Consider the following 16215-nt stretch of genomic DNA (forward strand, 5'->3'; position numbering starts at 1 on the left):
TCCTCTGGTCATGCAGGACCATGAATGACACTTTTTTTTTTTTAAATCACGTGCAAAGCAATAATATGAAGGAGAAAATTAACATTTCACTTGGAATAAAGAGGTGGAGGAATCATGTTGCTGAATGGTTTACTTCAGCAGGGACAGGGAAGCTGGTGGGAGTTGACAGCAAGATGGATGGAGATCTATAAAACAAAGTGCAGTCCATGATGTAAACCTGCTAGAGGTTTGTCTTCAAGCAGGACAGCAAGCCTAAAAATGTAGCCAGAGACTCGTCTGATTTAACGTGATGTAACCGTAGCTACGGCGGATAAACACTGCTTTGCCTCAACAGCAGTACTCAGAATTACTACATTGGAACATGCTTATTCAGCGTTATCATTGTTTATGTCCCCTAAATAGAACAGAGTGGCTGCCGAGCACGTTTTTTTTAGTTAGTCATGACTCAACTTTTGAAGAAAAGTTTGACTCAAGACACATAAACCACTTCCGGTAATTGATCACATCACAGTATTTGAGCACTTTGTACATGAATACAACTATATGCAACTTCTCACACCCTGTGCCTCTCCTCTTAACTCCATGACATCAGGCGTTCAATATTTCCTATATAAACCACCATGATTCCCTGCCAAAGATCTTTCTTCTCTCACTCTAAGGTAGCAAAAAACATATAAAGCTTTCAAGTACATTCAAGAAGGTCATATATTACAAGTAGGGTGCGTGATATTGGATTTTTGGTCGATATCCGATATGCCAATATACTAAAACTCATTTGGCCGATAATCGATACCAATATCAATATTGATATATTGTAAGTCAGTAATCTCTACTGTGGGATTCAAATTCAAATGCTACAAACAAGGTTGAAAATTATGTAACACTTTCAACTTGTGCCATGTTTAATGTCAAATTTATTCATGACATTTGCTCTCTCTAAGACAATGACAACACTCAAACTGTGCAAATTTGACGTTGTGCTGTGCTGCAGGCATCAGTGTCACTGGTTTGTCATAAAAGACAACACATTTTATATCAGCGAGTTATTTTTGACAGAATGGCCGATGTCCAATATAAAATTTTACAGCTAATATTGGCCGATACTGATACCATGGTGATAATATCGTGCATCCCTAATAACAGTTGTGTTTGTTTTGTGGATATTATGCAAACAAAAAATGAAATTGTAAAACACCCTGAAGTATCCAGCCAGTCATGAAATAATGCAACACTGATAAGCGAAACAATGAAGGATTTGTGAAAATGGTATGGAAAAGGGAAATTAAATTGATTTTCTATCAAATATGTAGAATTTGATATATTGCTGTTTAGTTGAGTTTATTCAGCTTCTATATCAATATTAAAAAGAATTCTGTCCCCATAAATCCAGGTGGAACAAATCAAACATTTCCTCAACACATTTTAGAGAAATCCATCCATCTTCTACTAATTTCAATACACGTCTCTATATTAGGCGTAAGCTTTAGTTCTGTTTGCAAAATCAGGATGAATATCCAGCTATTAGGCCATTTCAGTCTCATCGTATGCGATTCGTTAGAATTCCCCCCCAGACAGGATGTAACACCTCAAAGCTCGGGTTGGTAGATCAACTTCAGGTCTGCTTATAACTATTCAACTGACTGTCTGGTGCTGACAGGTTACCTGATAAGTGACGGCTGAATAAATGATTGAACCTTGATGGATTGGCTTTAACCTGGCGCTCTCCAGTCAGAGCAGGTTGGAAATGTGGCAGCTGTTCTGCAGGGCGTCTGGAGCGTCAATTTTTCTCCATAAACAAATTAATCCTGGCGTTATCCTCACCATCTGGAGGACAGCCCTATGACTTTCCCATGTGCCTGGAAGGGAAGCTGAATAACCAGGGCTTATCCTCGCCCCGCTCTTAAAAGGGAGGGGCTCGGCTTTCTCAAATGCTGCAAAATGCCGGATTGATCTCGGAGGGTTTCTCCCTAATGAAATCTACAGCAGCGATTCCCACCGGGGTTCTCAAATACTCTTACGGCTCAATTGGAAAAGAATGGACTGTTGGATTGGACAGATATTCTGAAAAGACGGAACAGAGGAGCAGCCTGGATGCAGTACATCTATATGTAGTCACATCTGACATTTAAAAGCTGTGCAAAGATATGCTGCAGTAAAGGATACAATAAAAACTGTGCAGCTTTGAGGCAAAAAATGATCTTTTGTCAAGTTTCTTCAGCTAAAAGTAATGGATAAATTGCTTGAATATTTCTAAATGTTGCTAATGCATTTTCAGTATAACGAACAGCAAAAAGATGCAACTAAAGTGGGTTAACAGTGCTTTAAAGAGCTAATGGCTTTAGAACTTGAACAAAGCAGCTGAAATGCAAAGTACAATAATTTGTACTGAGGACTTTAGAATTCAACTAGAACTGAACATGAATTTTGCTCTTTGAATTTATGAAAATTAAAGAAAATATTGTTTAAAACTCTAAACTTTGATATTGTATTTATTAAGCCTCGAACAACCCTGCCATCTGGAAAAAAAATATAAATATACACACGCACTGTATATATAAAATGTCCCTAAAAATTAAAAATATATATATTTTGTAAGCTTTTTTTATGGTTTATTTTACCATATTAGCAAAATTTGAAATCACTTTACATTACCAACGTGTAATATTTTAAACATTAATCCGATGGGTTGTGACAAAAACCAAGACGCACGTATTAAATTTTTTTTTTTTAAATCTGAGGACCGACAGTATCCCTGCACATTAAAGGAGGACTCCTTATTGAACAATAAACCAATTTCCGGACATTTTGTACACCGACATTTTTATTCCGAGCACAAACACAATGAGCAGTCCACTTGAAAAATTATAAACCGCCCGGCACATCGCATTAGCGCGAGGTCAAAAGGAAGACGTTTTCCCCTCTAACTAATGTGTCATCTCTGCCCCGGCTAATACATCCTAATCCGTCATTAACATTTTTCCCCATGAGTCGTCACTCTCCGACTTCGGACGCGACGTTCCGTGTTCAATTACGGCCAATAAAATCCCTCAATCACCATCCTCTCTGCCGAGATCAGGGTCATCGCAGTTAATCACAGACCGAGACTTCATAATGGTCCCGCTCTCATTCAGGGCCGATGTAGCGTGATGAGATGCGAGGGAGGGGGGGAGGGGGGGAGATAAATGTTATTTTTATTTCTGACGAAAAAGAACACCAATTGGACGTTTTGATGGGAAATTGAGACAATGGAAGTCAGCTTTAATCTAAATCACTTAAATCCAATATAAAAATACACGTCAAGTTCATTGAACAGATGAGTTTTTATTTTATTGCATGCCAGTTTTGCTTTCACATCCTTACGTCTTAAGACACACAAAAACAAAACATTTTGGTAGGTAAAGAGATTATGTGGTCTAAAGCTCAAGTACCAAACTCACACTGGCTTCCAGAAAAAAAATAAAAATGTAATTTACTGAACTAAAGATTTAAATCCGCACGCCGCTGTCTCTAAATCACAGTTTTAAACCAGTTTCACAACAATATGCCGTCTCACTTTGTTTAGTATTCACGTGTAACTATAGCAAATCATGCATTTACACTACTTGCTGTTTATGGACGCTGATCTCGTAATCAATAGTTTACTGGTGACAGTGCAACTGAGCAAATCTGTCATCAAAAAGAAAATTAAAAAAAGGACACATCCATCAATTTGACAAAATGAGAAGGCCAAACCTCTCCTTAGACAGCTGATGAAATATGCATATAAAAAAAAGAAGAAAATTCAGGATTTTTCTGATTCATTAAATGTGTGAACTGCTGATGCAGTTTCAGAGTTTGGGAAAACTCAAGAAAATGTGACAGACTTGTGCTTTGATGCGGAAAAGAGTAAACTTGTAATTCCTTCATTTTCCGTTGGATTTTCTCAACTACTGCACTACAACTACCAACAAACCTTCAGCGCATTTCTGTATGGCCTATATTTTTCAGTTGACAGATACTAATCTAAATCAGTAAATCAGATCTCAAAAGAAAAAAAATAAGAAGAAAGAAATCGGTATAGGCTGGAGAAGTCGATCAGAGCACCTCTACAACATTTTCCACTAATTAAAGCTGAAGCTCTGCCAGCTGATGTTTGGCACTCTTAAATTTTCATAATTAAACCGAGAACTTTCACTTATCAGACACACGCAAGCTCTCTGTTTAATTTGGACCCACTTTACTGCTTAAAACTCCTGATTCTTTGGCAACTTCACACGACAAGAGATTTATGAAGGAAATTCGTTACAACTGTTTTCGCTGAGAACTACGAGCTCTAAAAGTCGTTTGCTTTAGAAGCGCTTTGTGACACGCGAAGCTGTCGCTCTCTCAAGTTGAAATAAACAAGACGCGGAGCAGCAGCAAAGCAGAACCACACAGTGGGGAGGATCTGGATTCAAAGTCTTCGCTCTGACGGTTCGCTGATGTGCCATCCCAGGCCCGCCCGTCGTTAGTGTTTGTGCCAGGTTGGGGCTGCCATGGGGCCTCTGGACGTCGTCTCCACCGCTATCAGCTCGTCTGGGTTGTCCCGCGCCTTGTAGTGGAGCAGCAGGTCCTGAATGGCTCGCTCTTCAATCTGCAGGAAGAGGGAACCGGGGGGGGGAGCAAATCATCCCACAGATTATGAGATGGGATAATGTGTTCAGCAAAAGCACATTTCACTTGTGGGTGAAAACGGGAAACGCTGACGGTGAAAGTCTAATGGCGGTAAAGGAGCGTTTAAGAAAAATGAAAACCAGAAAGCCACATAGGGGAGAAAAGAAAAAAAAAAGTGTTTAGTGAAGGCAGTGGCAGGAGTCTGGCCTCGACGGCAACGCAAGACGGAGATGTTACACAGATAATTCTGCCAGACGGGAACAGACTGCAGACAAAAGGAGCAGACATTCCACCACCATGTAATCCTAGTTTAGAATCAAAACGGGAGCGAAGGAGTGCGTTTGTTTGTCGTCTACCTGGATGAGCGCCAGCGGCTTCTCTCGGCTGCGGATCAGCGCCGCTTCTTGTTGCTTCTCCTCCTCCACGATGGAGGCGAAGGTCACCAGGGAGGAGAGGGGGGGGCTGCCCACGGCGCCCAGCACCCACGGCCTGAGGCGGAGGAGGGGAGAGGGAGGAGACGCACAGGACGGGTTAGAGCGCTGCACACCATGCTATGAGGAACGTCCTGATAACTCCCGGCTTTGACTTCATTTCATACGAGAGATCATACAGATTTTCTGCACGACGATCATTCTCACATTTTGTTCCAACCTCGCTTTAGTTCAGGCGTTCATTTATGAGGCGAAACGTCTGGATAAGGCTGAGGATTGGATTTTGACAGTTGCGTGGCAACGCCTCGACTAACTTTACTCCTGTGTTTAATCTGTATCTTTATTGTATTTTATGTATGTTTGCCAGTTTTGAGACTTAATAGTTGGTGTTTAGGTATTGTTAATAATGTCTTTCAATAACAGTTAGTTACCCTTAGTGATGTATTCAAATTTTCTGTCAACTTAGAGTTTTGGAGCAGACAACCTGCTAAAAGTGAAAATAAAATTATTTGCAGGGGTTCGTCTTTCAACAAAATAATCCCAAACATAACAAATCGAATTCGATATGAAATTGATAGACAGGAATTGTATGCAAACACATGACAAATTTCTCACATTTTTGGGATCGTTTTCCTTCAACTTCATGATTATACACTAGGGCTGAAACGATTCCTCGAATGATTCGAGTACCTCGATTACTAAAATTCCTCGAGGAAAATTTACCTGCCTCGAAGCTTCGTTAATTTATGTTTTATTATTTAGCGCACCGTGTTCCGGCCGGGACTTCATTTGCGTTGCGCGGAGCTCTCACTTCCGCCTCTGAGTTGTTGACAAAAGCTAAGTCTCAGCGGCATAAAGTCCAATCTTCAAGATTGGCCCGTGGAGATTTTATTGATTGATGATAATGCCCGACTTTTTATCGTTTTTGGGGAACCAATAAGCATCCTTAAAATGACTGGGGGATGCCTGGAGTACGGCAGCATTTCTCCTCCGGGGCTGCTGGTTGAAAGCAAACGGCGGGAAGAGCGCTGAGGTGAGCGGATAGCCTGAACAGGGCGGGCGGCTGAGTAGCTGATGCTTACCGTGTAAATGTAGCTTTACCGACGAACCGCACAATAAATTTCATATCCCGGTCTGAAGAAACGGGTGGCGGAGCGCATCGTACATGGCTGGTAGATGAGTTTCTGAGTGTGACCAGTGAAGGTGTCGTAAATATCCCGTATTGCTTCCCCCCGTGTTCGTCCCCCGGTCTAACGGTTCGTCAGTCCGCTGGTCTATTTCCTCCCCTCCACCCCATCTTACGTTCGTTCATTCGCCCTCTCCTCCCACTCCAGGCGGCATTTCCCGTATTTTCAAACCCAAAGCGTGACAGGTTAGGTGGCAAGGTGAGTTTAATTAATCTATTAAACTCACTGAAGATGAATACATAAACTAAAAGCTGGATTGTAGACATTTTTTATAAGCATATTTGTGAGCCTGCCTCTTTATTAAATTCAATATAATTTCAGATTTTTCTATAACTTTTCTTCTGGTTAACTTAGAAAGTGAGCTATTATTGTTACAGGTTAGTTTTCTAAGCTACAAAAAAGCAACTGTTAGGGCTGCTCAAATATGAAAAACTGGACTGATATTGATATCTGATAGTAACACCGGTATTATGCCAGATTTACCAATATTTCATTTTAGAATTTTTTTATCCGATTAATCGTAAGAATAATCGATAGATTACTCGATTACTAAAATATTCGTTTACAACAGCCCTATTATACACCCAAAAAAATCCCAATGAAATAAATTGAATTTCCTGGCAGTAAGGTCGCAAAAGAGAACAGGAGGTATGAGCGCTTATGCAAAGCACTATAAATGTGGTCAGAAGCATTCGGTTATATGGATACTGCAGCCAGGCCAGTGTAATGATACGAGCAGGAGTTTCCTCGGGAAGCACTCGCTGAAGACATAAGACGGAAAAAATGTCTGACGGTCTGTCAAATCAAAGATTAGAGAGGCATCTCTATTAAATCGGACTGTCGGTCTGGAAAAGCACGGCTGAGATTATCCAGGGCTTCCTGACTCGATGTTAAACTCGCTCCCCTGCTCTGCGTGATCCGTGGTGACGCGAGGACTGCCCTTGTCGTTTTTGATCTACATCACCGCCTCCACCTGACTGAGTCCTACAGCTGTTTAACACCCAGAAATATGTTTTTTTTTTATTTTATTTTTGTTACAATCCAGGATGAAAACTGCTTAAAGCAGGAGATTTCAAATCCAGTAAACAAATGATAATCACAGCGTACTTCTTTTGGGGGTCAGATAGCGTATTAACAGCAAAGCACAACATTTCCCCAGATCAGGACATCGTGCGTGTGTATATACTGTGTTTATCCAGCTGTCAAGAGAGGCTGTAAAGGTTAGGGTGACTCGGTCTCCGTGGGCAGGTCAACCCAGCTGCATCGGGTCACTCGGAGCCGTTCGGCTCACCCAGTTCCTGCCTCCCAAGCAGAGAACCTCCAGGAACGTCAGCACTTAACGTCAACGACTCCAACAGTAACATACGACGGCATTTTATTTATTTATTTATTTATTTTTTCCCCACCACTTCTTATGAAAATTCATTTGAAAAATGTTTGGTCTCCCTGCTCTGAAGTAAATATAAAAACTACATTCATGTTAATATGATGCTTCTATGTTGAATCCGCAATTAGAATAGATCAATTTAAGTATGTTTACTCATACTAGCAATAATATAATAGAAATGCAGTGAAATAAAAATAAAAACCGCAGACTGTGACGATGCGTGATAAATACCTCAACAGTGCCTTCAAGTGGAAATCAGCAGAAAAAACAAGAAGGTCTGCTAATTTTAATACCAACTTGTGTGTCAGATTAAAAAAAAAAAAAAAGTTTTTTCTGTTGTGTTTATTTTTGGATATTTAAAATGTTTTCCAATTCCAGTGTTGGATGTTTATTAGAATTAAAAGTGTGATGAGAACGTGACCTTGCATTATTATGACATTGGTGCTATATTACTTGAAAATGGTCACAAAAACAATATTATCGTTTATCGTGACAGGCCTTTGTATTTGACCCAGTTAAATTAGACAAAGTGCAGGTCTGTCAATAAGTCATGAACTCGCATGATAAATTCAATTGAGCTCAATAATTTCTGTTTTGATGATTAATATTTTATTTGCACAGACTTCATAATGGATTTTATTTATGGTGTTTTGTGTGTGTGTGGGGGGGTTAATTTGTTTTATTTATTGATTTTAGTTGAGTTTTATTTTGGATATTTAAAATATCCTCCTGTACTAATGTTAAATGTTCTTTAAAATAATTTAATTTATCAAAGTAAAAATTTGTTGTCATGGTGACATGCTCACCCAGTGGGCTTCTCCGGCTCGCCGCTCTCGTTTTTGAACGTGACCCTCCGGGCAGCGGGCGTGGCGCTGGCAGAGGTCCCCAGGGCGTTCTGGACCCGCTGGGGTCCTGGGTGACCCACTCTGGCTGAACGGTTCTCTTCCTCCTCCACGAGAGCCCGAAATGAGCATGAAGAAGGAGGGGACTGGACAGCTGTTGCCCTGCAGAAATGCAACAGAAAATACTGGAATATTGACAACGATAAAAAGCTTTGAGTTGAGAAAAAGAGTCCCACAAACACCAATAATAAAAACACAATTTAAAACTTTTTTTTTTCTTTCTAAATCAGTTGGCTCACCAGGTCTTCTCGCTGCTCTTGGATGGCGTCGCTATGGGCACCGATTTAGATGGAGGTGAATCCACACTGGCCTCTCTGCTGGCCATGGCCAACATCTTCCTCTGCTTCTGGGACAGTTTGGAGGAAACAGCAGAGTGTTTGACGCTGGAGGTCACCCTGCAGGCACACAGGAAAACACACACACACACACACACACCTGAATTAGGACAATGAAATTTAAAAATATAAGCTATAAAAACACCATGTCTAGTTGTGTAAATGCATCTGTTCTAGTGCTGCAACCAAATCATTTTAGTTATCAATTATTCAGATGATCACTCAACTAAAAGAATTGGCACAATTTAGAATTCATAAAATGTTTTAATACAAAATTAGAAATGCCTCAAAAGATGTAATATTTTATTGCCCAAAATGCAACAAAGCATTTGTCTAGTAGTGTTTTTCAACCTTTTATGAGCCAAGGTTCATTGTTTTAATTGAAAAAATCAGAGGCACACCACCAACCAATAAACAAAGATACTCTGTAGCCACCTATATTACATATATAGTCATTCTTATCAAAGTGTCTCGAATAGGAATAAAATACAGTATTTTCCACACTATAAGGCGCACCTTCAATGAATGGCCTATTTTAGGACTTTTTCATATATTAGGCGCACCGCATTATAAGGCGCATAGAATAGACGCTTCATACTCTATTATTACACATCCACATTAATAAAGAAATGGTCCCCGAGTACTTTATATAGTAGGCTGGCCCAGTCGTTGTTTCACTCACGGTGTTGGTGTTGCGATATTATGCCCAACTGCTTTCTGGGTAACACAGACCAACCGACACGCTGCCGCTGCAGTCTCTGTCTCTCTACCCCTGCCCCCCCCCCCTTTAAATGTATTATCAAACTTTATTAACAAACCAGCGTTCTGACAACTATCCCAGCATGCACCGCGCACTACTTCTTCTACGGGGGAAAAAGAAGTTGGCGGCTGCTTACCGTAGTGGACCAACTACGTAAGCAGTCTACTGCATGTCTGTAAACATGACGTCTTTCATTTCGATCTGAGTTAATTAGCGTAGCATTTCTGCCGGATTTTCACAAAATATCAGCCACGACAATGGACAGGGGAACCAACAAGTTCATATCTTTTTTGGACGACATCAAGGTGTTTGAGTCACTGGATGCCTCCAACATTGTGCGTGTCACAGCTAAAAGTTACCGACAGATGAGGAAAACAGCAGATCCTCACACCCTCAGCATAAATATAGCTGTGGACAAGATCACTGATGCCTATTGTTCTTGCAAGGCTGGGTAAGTCGGCATTCATGGTTTTGATGGTCCACAATGTACATAAGCATGTGTTTACTACTGTAGCTTGTGTTTGTGAGACGGTCACGCACGTGGTAGCTGCGCTGTGACCTAAAATGGGCATTAGCCAATGAAAAGCGGCCCCTGTGGTAAGGTCCGTTGCTGGACCTGTTGTGGCTCAATATTGGTCCATATATAAGGCGCACTGTCGGCTTTTGAGGAAATTGAAGGTTTTTAGGTGCGCCTTATAGTGCGGAAAATACGGTAAACACAAAAATTTACATTTCTTATTTTAAATTGCACTCAACATGTCCACTTCAAAAATACACCTGAACAAATGAGCAGAGCCACAACACTGTTGTGTGTGCTGCATGAATGCAGTAACATTCATGCATCACTAATTCATGCATCACTATTCGCTGATGACACAAATATTCTAGCCTCTGGCGACAATTTAGAGCATCTTCTCTCAACAGTCACTTCAGAGATTAGTAAGTTAAAGATATGGTTTGACCATAACAAATTATCCCTAAATTTGGACAAGACGAAAATCATGGTCTTTGGGAACTGTTATAAAAATACTGAAATCCAAGTTCAAATAGAGGACGTAACTCTACAAAGGGTTTTTGCTAATAAGTTCCTCGGTCTAATAATAGATGACAAAATCAGTTGGAAACCTCATATTAAACATTTACAGAGTAAACTCAGTAGAAGTATATCCATATTGGCTAGAGCTAGACATGTATTGAATGCTAAATCACTTCATATTCTATATAACTCTCTGATTTTACCATATCTATCATATTGCTGTGAAGTGTGGGGAGTTAATTACAAGAGCTCTTTACATCCGGTAACCGTCCTACAGAAACGAGCCATTAGAATCATCCATAATGTCGGTTATTATGAGCATACAAACCCGCTCTTCATAAAATCCAGAATTCTCAAATTTGACGAGCTTGTAGAATTTAAAATGGCTCAGTTTATGTTCAAAGTATCTAAAAAGTTGTTACCTGAGCACATACAGAGCACGTTTTCTGAAAGAGAAGGGGGGTATAACTTAAGGGGTCACTCAAACTTCAAGATCCGCAATTTTAGAACAACAAGAAAAAGCTTCTGTATTTCAATTAAAGGTGTAAAGTTATGGAACAAGTTACATGAAGATTTAAAACAAAGCAATAGTTTAACACAATTCAAAAGAAAGTACAAAGAGGTAATTTTCAATAGATACACATATGGGTGACAGAAAGCAATAAGGTGTGTATTGCAGATAACTTGGTGTAAGGGTTTAGAAAGACAAACCAGCATAAAATGGGAAAATGTATAGGTAAATATTAGTAACTGTTACTTCTGACTGCCACTTTGATTGTGATTTTTTTAATGACAGTAGGACTCTAAAGTTTCAAGTGTTTAGGGGGTAGGAGTTTATAAGTTCTCACTTCTTCCTACCCCATTTTGAGCATGATATGTTAACTGAAACAAAAAAATCTGTATTTTCTCTTCTTTCTTATGCACTTCTTGTTACTGTGCACTATTTTATTTTTATATTTGTATCATGTTCGAATAAAATTTCATTTCATTTCATTTCATTTCATTTCAATTCTCTTGTTTTAATGTAAAATGCTCTGTACCTACTGCCATCTAGTGATAATAAAATTACGTGATTACGCCGCTAGTCACTACTACAGCAAATACACTCAAAGATGGTGTTATTTGCAGATAATTAATTCGTTTTCAAAAAATCTTTTAAGACCATTTACCGTATTTTCCGGACTATGAGCGCACCATACTATAAACCGTACCTTCACATTTTTTTGAACCCGCCTTCCCCCTCCTGGAAACTTGCATACATCAGCCGCACCGGGCTACAGGCCGCTGGTATCTCTGCCGCTCTCTGTTTCCCATAAGTACCCAGCTGAGAGCTGCGTCCTAATAGCTGCTGGATATATTAAGGATGCAGTTCTCCGTCTCCAAATCCGGTGTTGTTCACGCCGAGTTTACGTGCAGCGGCTCTATTTCCCTCCTGTACTGCCAGATCGATACTCCTCAACTTAGAAGCTGCATCCTATGAGTTTGAAAACATTTCTCCGTCGTACCTGCTGCAAGCATGTGCTTGTTCTAAATGAAAATTGGCGCGTTCTTCTTTGATTTCCAATTTTGACTTCCAATGATTTGAAGAAAAATCCACAGAAAAGCCGCATGTTCAAAGTGTAGGAAAAAAGCAGCAGCTTATAGTCCAGAAAATACGGTAGGTGAAATTGGATAATTTCCACTGCACACCTGACGATCACTCACGGTACACTAGTGTGCCGCGGCACAGTGGTTGAAAAACACTGGTCTAGTATACACTTGATTATTTACAGCAAAGGATACATCTGAAGTTAAACAGATACTTCTGACATCAACATGTGAAAAGCTCAGCCATTTCAGCTCAACATAGCACCAACACAGAGCAGGGCTGATTTGTTGATTATTTTTGGATTTACCAATTAATAAATGAAAAGCAAAGGAATAGATTTTTTTAATAGGATTTGAACCATTTGAAGCTAAATCTGCCAATTGAGGAGTTCTTGGTAGATAAGATTTACAAAGTTTTTTTATTATTATTATTTTAAATCCAAAATGTGCATATTTTTTTGTGAAGTTTTTACTGAATTACTGCTGACAATATTGTTCTTCCAGCTGTATTAGGACATCCTACAGGAGGGAAAAACAAGCACATGGCCTTGTTTTGACTCTGCATTCCCCAGTTAGTAATTAATTGATTGCTAATAAAAAGTTGATGATTGTTCCAATAATCGATTTGTCACAATTAAACGTTCCAGCCCTGATCCACTCGGTACGTAAGCCGACTCCTTACACTCCGGGGCTTTTTGGAGTTGCACCAAGAGTCTGCAGAGAGCTGGCCTCCATATCCATGATGGTTCTCAGATCCAACACTGGAGGAGCGTGAGCGGGGCTGCAGGTGGTAGAAACAGAGTCGTTGGCATCAAGGAAACGGTGCCACAGATCCATCATCTACATTTCAGTTGCCTTACTTCTACCAAGTCTCGATTAAAAAGTGATAAAACGCGTGGATCATGGAGAAAATGTTCCTTACCACGCAATAAGCTTGGGGAGGTTTTTGGGGATGGAAGTCGGGGGAGTTGGAGGGAGAACAGGAAGGCTGGATCTCAGGGAGGTTGGAGTGCTGGGTGGAGTCTTCAGTCTCTGACTGAACGCTCGCTCATCCTACAGAAACGAGCAGGAAAATTTGATTTAACAGCAGCTTTAGAAAATCAGACCTAAGAAAATTCATACTATTCATACAATTTGAAGCATCTGTCGGAATGTAAGTGCTTAAAATCTTAAGGTGGACTATGAACAGAAATTAAAGTATTAACCACTAAGAATTAATATGAATTTATTCTTCTAGGCAACAGTTGAGCATAATGAAGATGTTAAAACAACCTCAGGTTTGTCATGAAAGACAGGAGACTGCATGTCTCTGGGACTGCCGACTGCCATGTAGCTGCCCTCCGAGTCAGACGTGAGGACTTCCTGCAGAGACTCTGTGGAGTTGGCCTTCCCAGTCTTAACCAGAACAGGAGACACCGCTGGACAAAAAGAAGAAGAAAGGCAGCTTACCAAACAACCTGCTGCAAAATGTACAAAATACAGGTACAAACGTGTGTGTGTGCACATGTGTGTGCACATGTGTGTACCTGCAGCAGGAGGGCTCTGAATGATTTCAGAGAGTGTGTAGCCTCCTGAACTGTCAGAGCGTCTCCTTGGTTTCTTTTTTGCCTTCACCTTTGCCTTCTTCAACAGAACTTCTCTAAGAACGGAAGATGAATAAATAAGATCAGAATATTATTTTGGAGAGAGTTTCACGTATAAAAACCGTCGTTTACAGGCTTTTATATATACAGTGATACTTTTGTGTTTTTAGTTCACTTTAATGAACAATTAATTAAGGTTTTGGAACCATTTTCCACTCTGGGTTGAAAGTAGAATAGTTAATTTTATCTTGACAGACAAAAAATAATGATTGGACTAATCTACACAAAGAAAAATAATTTGGTTTCTTGATGAATTCATTGTATCTGAAAATTTTTTAGAAATTAAATATTTAACTTAAACAATGAAACTGTTTTATTTTATAAAACACTGACACATGAAAGTGTTTTCCTATTGTCTTCAATATCCAAATAGTTTAGTTTAATAAAGATGCCTCAATAATTATTGTATTTTAGTCTTAAACTCTGACTTTGTTTTTGTTTTTTTAACCGTCATTGTAATTACATTAAATCTGTGTTTTAAAATTCATAAAGCAGATAAAGCAAATTAATTGAACATCTGTGGAACTTTTTTATAAGTACCTAAAAAATAAATAAAATTCTGCCAAAATAGTGATCATATATTCAAGCACTATTCTGCAATAAGCTTATTGATGCCTACAGAGGAGTAGAAGTCTATGTGTAATAAACATTTGCATAAATTCAAAAAAGTGGTGTATTTACATTTGAAGCTCTATGCAAATTGTGAGGCTCTGATCTGGAATAACAATTACATTTCTGCCACCAGTTGATGACACAAAAGCAAAAAATAATAATGACAATAAGAATAATCTTTCAGTAGAGTCAGTATGCCCTGAAAAATAACTGTTCAAAATCAATCTTTAAAATCCAAACATCAGCATTCATTCCCATAATGATTGTATGTGAGATTCTGACTGGAACTCTTTGCATTTTATTGCACAGATAAAAGTGCAAACTGCAATTTCGGAATAAAGCTACATATGCAATTCATTGCAATAAAAAAAAAGTGTATTATCTAGTGTACCTGCAAGACTGATCCAGTTCCCCCTCTGGTTTAGGGCTGAATGCCGAGTCCAGGTCCTCCTCCTCATACGCACTGAGGTCTGGTGCTCCGGGATACGGCGTGATGACTCGCCTTTGCATTGCAGGGATCTGAAAACAAGCAGTTCCACAGACAAAAACACACCCAGCGGCTGTTTAAAGTAATGAATGAGGCGGTTGTGTTTTTAGTTTTCTTTCAGATTAACATTCAAATAAATCTCTCTCTCTTGTGCTGTGTGTGTGTGTGTGGATCAGAATAGAGAAATGTTCTCTGTCAAACTGGAAAAGCTGCTAATGAAAGGCTCGAGGAAAAAGGATAAAAAGCCCGAGGCATGGATGGAGCCTTGAAGCTTCCCAGAACCCGGTCCAAACAAACGTCTATCTAGTGCAGAGTAACGAGCCTGATGAGCGCCGGGATGAAACTCACCGCCCGTCTGTAAGCTGCAGAAAGCTCAACGAGGACTTCCTGACTGAGGATATCCAGAGCCCTGAGGACGACACAACCACATAAAGGAGCTAACACACACACACACACACTTATTTTCTAACATTAATATCACACCAATTAGGATATAAATAGAGAAAGGTTTTACCAAGTATACACAAAAGTTCAGACAAATACCTACTGAATTAAGTTAAATACTACAACAACACAAGATTCTGTAGCTCTAAGCTTTATTTTCTTTGCCATTAAAAATACTAAACTTGATAAGGTGGGAAGAATTAGCTAAGCTAAGCTGTCGTATTGACTCAGATTCTCACTTGGACTCCAGCAGGGCGCCAATGTTGAGGACGATGAACTGCAGGCAGGACAGTTTCAGCTGCTCCGCGTTGTACAAGGTGGCAAATTCCAGCAGCACCGCCGCGTTTTTCAGGGTCACTGAGGGGAGGGGGGAGATATGCATCAATGCAACAACTGCATGTATTGTTCCAACAGTATATCTATATCTGTCACACTATGTTTATGAAGCTACAAGTTACAGATGCGTCAACAAGTAAGTACCCCATTAGTCAACAACTCAGAACTTATTTCTTAGCAAATATTGGGGGAAAAAAAAAAAATCAATACACAGTACAAAAATAAAAGGATTTTCAAAATGTGGGGCATGGGGAGCGTGACATGAGGGAAAAGTAAACCAGAACTGCGCACATGTCTGTAAAGACCCGGGAGTTTGTTTTTTTTTTTTTTTAATGTATAAAAACAGGAGGCTAAACTAAAATAAAGTTTACGGTGTACAGCTCTCAAACAGTTTGAAAACCCCAGGTTTATAAGACATTAGGGAAGAAATGACAGA

At 39.7% G+C, this 16215-nt stretch overlaps 1 protein-coding gene across 1 annotated transcript in view; it reads right to left on the reverse strand.

Annotated features, from left to right (window-relative positions):
• Positions 1–3224: 3224 nt before the first annotated feature.
• ibtk (inhibitor of Bruton agammaglobulinemia tyrosine kinase) overlaps positions 3225–16215 on the reverse strand; it is a 28834-nt gene continuing 15843 nt past the window's right edge. The window contains exons 20-30 of the mRNA XM_088013549.1: positions 15683–15800; positions 15348–15408; positions 14904–15031; positions 13784–13896; positions 13530–13675; positions 13180–13310; positions 12940–13038; positions 8779–8934; positions 8444–8641; positions 4989–5121; positions 3225–4612 (exon numbers count right to left, since the gene is read on the reverse strand). Of these exons, the coding sequence (XP_087869675.1) occupies positions 4487–4612; positions 4989–5121; positions 8444–8641; positions 8779–8934; positions 12940–13038; positions 13180–13310; positions 13530–13675; positions 13784–13896; positions 14904–15031; positions 15348–15408; positions 15683–15800 (1409 nt within the window). The 3' untranslated portion in view covers positions 3225–4486. The remainder of the gene's footprint in view (positions 4613–4988; positions 5122–8443; positions 8642–8778; positions 8935–12939; positions 13039–13179; positions 13311–13529; positions 13676–13783; positions 13897–14903; positions 15032–15347; positions 15409–15682; positions 15801–16215) is intronic.

This window comes from Poecilia mexicana, unplaced genomic scaffold (assembly GCF_051168715.1).
Source record: "Poecilia mexicana isolate PSO_F unplaced genomic scaffold, ASM5116871v1 scaffold_16, whole genome shotgun sequence".
NCBI lineage: Eukaryota > Metazoa > Chordata > Actinopteri > Cyprinodontiformes > Poeciliidae > Poecilia > Poecilia mexicana.